Consider the following 7,500-nt stretch of genomic DNA (forward strand, 5'->3'; position numbering starts at 1 on the left):
ACACACACACACACACACACACACACACACACACACACACACACACACACACACACACACACACACTCACACACTCGGTGGCGCAGTTGGTAGAGCGCTGGACTGGGAAGTACGGTAGTGCTCGCAGTAACCAGTTCGAATCCTGCCCAGGGCGGAAATTATTTCGGTATCGCTGTGCTTCGGGTCGTTACTCTGACTCTCGTGGGCGGGGAGTTGGGTGTGTGTGTGTGTGTGTGAAAGGTCATAGCATTACCCATAGATCGGTCATACGAGCTCTGAGCTCTCTTCCGGGAGGGAAAGCTGTCGATCACGAGTCCAACACGTGATCCAAAGACCAAGGTGATTACACACACACAAGTGGCTAAGTTTAATTCCCGATTAGTTTTACATCAGGGATTCTTCTAAGAAATGCTGTTCAAGGGTGAACTAATGGCTACACAAACATCCATGCCTCTCTCCCAGTCAGACATCTGATCTCTCAATTAATCAACTGCATCTCCTCACCTTTTGCACATAAGGAGTGGTGACAAACGCGATGGCTTCTTTCCTCCTTGTACCATAAGTTGGTGACACAAAAACAGTCCCTTATTCAAACAACACGGGCAATAAACAATATATTTTTTCTCAGAGATATATGGCAAGGTCCGTTGCCAACCACTGTGGAACTGCGGGTTTAGAGTCTGCGAAAGCCGAGGCAACATCTTCTGGAACACAACTTGTCATTGGCTCCTTGCTACATGAACAATAATGAACAAACAACCACCATTTTCCACTCCATATTGTTATTATTCTTATATTGTTATTATATACTACTACTACCACTACTTCTACTACTACTACTACTACTACTACTACTGCTACTATCATCATTATTATTATAATTATTATTATTATTATTATTATTATTATTATTATTATTATTATTATTATTATTATCATCATTGTTATTATCATATTGAATAAGAGTTAGGTGAAAGAATGTACGAAGATGGGCTGGTACTATCTCTTGATTCAATATGTCGACCAACAATGTTATCTTGTGACAGTTAACAATAAACTATCCGCACGTCCCGTGCGGATAACTCGGATGAGTCTCCTTACATCACGGAAATCCATTTTCCGTTCACCCTATCCATTCCAAAATAAACATAAATGAAAAATAAAAATAGATGTAAGACACAGTAACACTACCTTTCTATCAGTCATTAGATTACCTCGTCACATTTGTATGCTCTGCCACAGAGGGTTGTAAGCAGCTTCAATAGTTTTCCTCATAATCCCTTTCCAATCCCTTGTCAAGATATTCAACCCTATTCCAGTCAGGCACATGTCCGAATATGCGAGCGTGATGTTCTGCATCATCTCGGGCTACTAAATTTAACTTAAAACCAACGACTTATTTGTTCCCGAACCGAGCAGGTGGCGCACCCAGGATGCTGAGCTAAATGATCTAAAAATAATTTAGTGTTAATTCATAAACTATCAAGTATCTAAAGAATTATGAATGCCATTATGGTTACTTATTGAACAAGCGAGTTTGATCCCCTTTGTGACCTAACGTCACTCTTGTGTTTTGTTTGGCGTTTCTTGATGCCTCGACCTGACTCATGACAGTATGAAGAGATGCAAACATTACATAGAGTGCGATAAAATATTACCAAGATATTTTAAGAGTAATTTTCAAGTTCTATGTGAAACAGGATATTCATCCAACTCGAATGGGGTTGAGGTTTTAAAGTGAATTGAAAAATAAATACGAGGACAACTACTAAAGCTGCCTATAACCGTAAATACGCTAACGGCAGGGAATGAATTATATCTATCGAAAATGGCGAGTAATCTGGTAATTGCTACAATAAGGTTAAACATGGCTGGAGCACCAGTCGCCCAGAAACGGGTTTTCCAAAACGACCCGTATGGAGACGTCCGAATGACTCGCACAGGGTGATATAGAAATTTGTTTACGCTGACCCATCACAATCCCCTCCTCCCAACTGGTACTTGCCGACCTTCCTTGAGGGACTGACGACGATGTTTTGTTCTTCCTTTATCCACACCACACACAAATAGAACGCACTCAGCCAACCTTCCCATCCCAGTATCATGGAATTGAAAGATCGCTCCGACATTGACATTGCCCGGGTCAAAGGCAGTGTACCACAGCAGGGCCCGGCTGCCTCAGCTGGTTTACCTCACACTATGAAGCGATCCCGCTCCCTCGCCGCTACGAAGCAGATGCGAAGAGCGTCCGTTAGAGTCGCGTTATCCCCATCCATTCACAATCTTCATTTAAGCATTCCAATCTTCTCTACTCTACTTTACCTGCTCCATTTAACCCCATTAATCCATGAGAGACAAATTGACAATAAAGGCAATACACAATAAATGCCAATCTTATTATTTACCACTTACCCTTATTTCCATCACACGTTCCCTTTGATGGTTAATATTGTTATTATTACTGCTATTGTTACAATCATTAATCTGAATTGTCTTCTAACACTACCATAATATATTACTCTTAATACTTCCAGTACTATTACTACCTTTCTTCTTTCTAGTAAAGTTATTCTAGTTACTAGTATTTATCCTGCAACAGCATTACTCTGACAATGCCCTAGTGAGAAAATCAGGAATCTTTCTCGCCCACACGTCTCAATATTGTGTGTGTGTGTGTGTGTGTGTGTGTGTGTGTGTGTGTGTGTGTGTGTGTGTGTGTGTGTGTGTGTGTGTGTGTGCGTGTGTGTGTGTGTGTTTACCTAGATGTATTTTGCAGGAATGGGAGCTACGCTCGTGGTGTCCCGCCTTTGTATCTCGCAGTGTCTAGTTTGCTCTAAAGTTCATGAATGGTTTTTGCGCACACTATTTCATTGTCCTGTTTGTTCCAAGTGCCCACCACTTTTTCTTCAGATCTCTTCTGTAGCTATGTTTTTTTTTTCTTTCCATGTCCTCTTGTGCTTCTCCTGTTCCTGTGTGTGTGTGTGTGTGTGTGTGTGTGTGTGTGTGTGTGTGTGTGTGTGTGTGTGTGTGTGTGTGTGTGTGTGCGCGTGCGAAAATCTCAAAGTCCGACTGTTAGGCTAGAAGACACAGGAAATAACGAAAGCGACGGAACCAGCACTGTGTTTTATGTTCATTTTGGCACCTGGTCCTCGAAATGCTCGTCGAGATCTCCAGACCTGGAGGTCTTGGACAAGACTCCAACATCCAAATGCATTCCCCAAGTCCTCGAAGTTCTGGATTGTCTAAGACAAGGTCGAAATGATAACAGAGTGATTCACTTCGGGAAGAAAGCAAACGACATGACGTCACTGCAGAGGCTTGCAAGGAGCTGGGACAATAAATAGACGGGACAGTTGACTATATCGCCTATTCATGATGTCACAGATTTAGAGAAGTGAACTGACATTATTTATATATTTGCTTGAACTCACACAACGTGCACTGTTAGCTTTTATCTACATGTTAAGGCTGGTATATTTTCTAAGGGTCGTGGTACACTCTCAACAACAGCCCAGGAACTCTGTTTTCTTTCGGAAGAAGAGCTAACCTGACTTCTTCGATAGCGTTGTTGAGTTCTTCCAGTTCAGGAGAGTCGTCGTGGCGGCGAGTTATCGCATCTGTCGGAAGGTAGTTCAGGAGGTTGTTGTTCAGGTTCCCGAAGTTGAGGCTGCGGGTTTCTGAAGACTTGAGTTCGAGGTTCTTGGCAATGGATGAGAGCGTCTCTCCTAGTGGACTGAAGAAGTAAATGAACACCACTGGTCAACCGGGCGCAAGAAAACACGACGGCCGTGGTTATTTACGTGTTAGTTTACTGGATATGTTATCAAGCCCAGTACTGGTTAACACAAAACACGAAACAAATGGTGGTTTACCTTAGGTTAGCATTTTCAGCTTAACTGGGTCACAAGGGAAGCCAAATTAGTTTTCGTACAATTAAACTATTTATTATTTTTTTTTGGGGGGGCTGTTCAGTTGTTCCAGTGTTCTATACAAAAGTGGAGGACAATTTTGAACCCTTTTTCCCTTTATTGCATTTAATCCACTAACTATCGAGGCATAATTCTTTAGAAAGTATAACTACAATTACTGACAGTTGGAAATAAAATGCTTCTTCCTTAATTGAGTTAAGAGCAAAGAGCAGTTAAGTTCTTCGTCTCCTCTGCTGCAAGCTGAAGCCAACGACCCCGTGTGCTGGGTATGCCAATGAAGGCTTTAAATAAACCATTAAGAATGACAACACTGTGCGTTTTCGATCTGTGTACTCTGGGTACAGGAACACGCCATTTCTGTTACAGTAGTTGTACTCTTGCTATCCCTGACCCGATGAGGTAAGATTACATAAACTGGATGGTTCGGTCAGGTTGGGCTGGAGAGGGGCCGGGTGTCCTAACGCCCTCGGGTTGCAGCGACGGGCGGGGCAGAGCGAGTGCGCCAAAGGAGAGGAGGGGAGCAAGCCCAGGTGTGGACGCGCACGGAGCGAAACCGCGGCCAAAGCCACGCGCTCGTTCTTTCGCCTCGCCACTCGTTACTAGCTCGACGGCCCTCCACGTGACAGCACGGGGCTTGGGGGAACTGGCAGGGGGTCAGCAGAAGGGAGGAAGGGGTGGTACAGGAAGGGGGGTGGAACGAGGCGTGAGGATAAAGAGGAGACGAGAACAGACGGTGGCAGGGCTGGAAACAAGGGGGAGTGGTAAGTCAAGCGAGCCAGGGGCTGGATAATATCTAAGCACAGCCTAAGGGCCGGGTAAGAGATGGATGTGGTGGTCAAGGGCGATGAAACTGAGGTGCAGGGAAAAGGGAGGAAGACAGGTCAGGAATGGGGTGCGTGTTATGTACGTATTATGAGGTTGTGGTTCCGTGTGTGTGGGGCTGGGGTGGGTGGAAAAGGATAAAAAAAGGGGGAGCTGGTGTTAGCTACTGAGGTGGTGCCCCACTCCCGTTGTTTTTTGAATCTGGGATGGTTATCTGAAGGCCCTCCAGCATAATCATGGCCGCACGGCCCAAGGGACTGTGGTGGGCAGGCAATGAGTGAACGCACAGGGAAGATATCGGAAGTGAAAGGCTTTGAAAGGGCGAGGTTGAGTGTGTGTGTGTGTGTGTGTGTGTGTGTGTGTGTGTGTGTGTGTGTGTGTGTGTGTGTGTGTGTGTGTGTGTGTGTGTGTGTGTGTGTGTGTGTGTGTGTGTGTGTGTGTGTGTGTGTGTGTATTTTCGTGTGTGTGTGTGCGTGTATTCTCGTGGTGTGTGTGTGTGCGTGTGTGTGTGTGTGTATTTTCGTGTGTGTGTGTGCGTGTATTCTCTGTGTGTGTGTGTGTGTGTGTGTGTGTGTGTGTGTGTGTGTGTGTGTGTGTGTGTGCGTGTATTTGTGTGTGTATGTATGTGTGTGTGTATTTTCGTGTGTGTTTTGTGTGTGTGTGTATTTGTGTGTGTGTGTATTTGTGTGTGTGCGTATTTGTGTATGAGTGTATTTGTGTGTGTTTTCGTATGTGTGTTTTGTGTGTGTATGTGTGTGTGTATTTTCGTGTGTGTGTGAGAAAGATAGTGGGGGTTATGATATAGTGAAGCAGGGTTGGTAAAGAAAGTTTGGAAGAGAAAAGAGAGAGAGAGAGAGAGAGAGAGAGAGAGAGAGAGAGAGAGAGAGAGAGAGAGAAAGAGAAAGAGAAAGAGAGAGAGAGAGAGAGAGAGAGAGAGAGAGAGAGAGAGAGAGAGAGAGAGAGAGAGAGAGAGAGAGAGAGAGAGAGCATTATTGAAGAACCATGAACAGAGAATATGATTTGGTGATCAGGACACCAGAAGGAATGGGAAGATACAACAGAAAACGTTTGTAGACGAAAAGAAAATGGGTGGCGGTGGTGAGCAGGGACAGAAGGAAGGGAAACAAAAGGAAAAGGATTTAGATCATGTGGAATAGGAGAGGCGGGATACGGGGAGAGAAAGGGAGAAGAGAAATTCAACTGTTAGTATTCACACATGGCACAGATGCAAATAACATCAAACGTGATTTGTCATAACAGAGCACAACACGTTGCATCACAAGACAAAAAAGGACAAACACACAATACTGAGTCAAGGCTACTGTTAATATCACTCCATTGTAATGTGTACCATCCATTAAAGGAAGGAAGACTAAGCTATTCTTAACTGTGAAATAAAATTGAGGAAATTCGTTCGGCATACTTTGACAGATCAATCACATCATTTATGTACGACGATCTAACCCCCGACCCCATTCCTTCGTTTGAGACTTTTCATTCTGGATAGTAAGAACAGAGGAGATATTCATTCCCCGGAGGGATTTGAAATAGTCGACCAAGGCACCATTCCCTCTCTCTCTTTCTCTCTTTCTCTCTCAATATATATATATATATATATATATATATATATATATATATATATCTATCTATATATATATATAGGGAGAGAAAGGGATAAATATATATATATATATATACATATATATACATACATATATACATATATATATATATATATATATATATATACATATATATATATATATATATATATATATATATAACAATAAAAATAAATGAACAAATGATTGAATGCCCAAATAGATAAACAAATAAAACAATGATAATCATAATAATGATAATGATAATAATAGGCTATATAAAATAAAGCGTTTACTGGATGGAAAGGGTTAAGATTACTAAATACAATCATTCTATGATTACTTTTTTGTTGATCTGTTTACCGCCATTAGCAGTCTTTTCTGAATTTTTCTAAATCTTTCAAAGTATGCCGATACGAATGTATTCTGATCACCTTCTTCTAAAAGGTTTTTCATGACAACGTTTTAAGAATGTTCTGAGTTGGCTAAATATATTTTGAGAAATAATTGTTTATTAGTGACTGTATCATACAAACTAAAAACATATATATAATTATTACACAGTAATAATGAGAGGTGGAGAACGTAAACACATAAAAGTATCTGAAATTTTACTACACAATTCAATCCCTTACTTGTGTGGACCAGTCAAGGACGCAACTGTTTTTCTTGTGTTTATCTTCTCCACCTCTTACATAACTTGTTAGAATGTCACTACATAACAATAAATTTAGAACCCATAAGGCAATATTGATTAAGACGATAAGATTAACTAACAGCAAGTCAAGTCGACATCAAGCCCATCTAATAAGGCCATAAAAAATATTTGGTGATCGTTCCCGGCCGCCTATAAAAATACGCCCGACCATACTATCATTATATACATATACATATACATATACATATATATATACTTTTATATATATATATATATATACTTATAGATATATATATATCTATATATACATATATATATATATATATATATATATATATATATATATACTAGCCAAATTACCCGCGCGTTGCTGCGGGCAAATGATGATCATTTCAATTTTGATAGAATTTGTGGAGAAAAGTTACACGTATCAATATAACTTAATGGAAAAGGTAACAAAAATAAAATGTTAAGAAAGTAAGAAAAAAAT

General features: G+C 41.1%; 1 protein-coding gene across 13 annotated transcripts in view; it reads right to left on the reverse strand.

Annotated features, from left to right (window-relative positions):
* The window catches only part of LOC143032337 (uncharacterized), a 463,022-nt gene that overhangs the window by 20,042 nt on the left and 435,480 nt on the right, over positions 1-7,500 (reverse strand). For 11 of the 13 annotated variants that reach the window (XM_076196905.1, XM_076196914.1, XM_076196903.1 and 8 more), the window contains one exon: positions 3,548-3,733. The exons of the other annotated variants lie outside the window; for them this stretch is intronic. In XM_076196905.1, the coding sequence (XP_076053020.1) occupies positions 3,548-3,733 (186 nt within the window). The remainder of the gene's footprint in view (positions 1-3,547; positions 3,734-7,500) is intronic. 13 annotated transcript variants of the gene reach the window in all.

The sequence above is a fragment of the Oratosquilla oratoria genome, chromosome 13, assembly GCF_046742065.1.
Source record: "Oratosquilla oratoria isolate Oo_2021 chromosome 13, ASM4674206v1, whole genome shotgun sequence".
NCBI lineage: Eukaryota > Metazoa > Arthropoda > Malacostraca > Stomatopoda > Squillidae > Oratosquilla > Oratosquilla oratoria.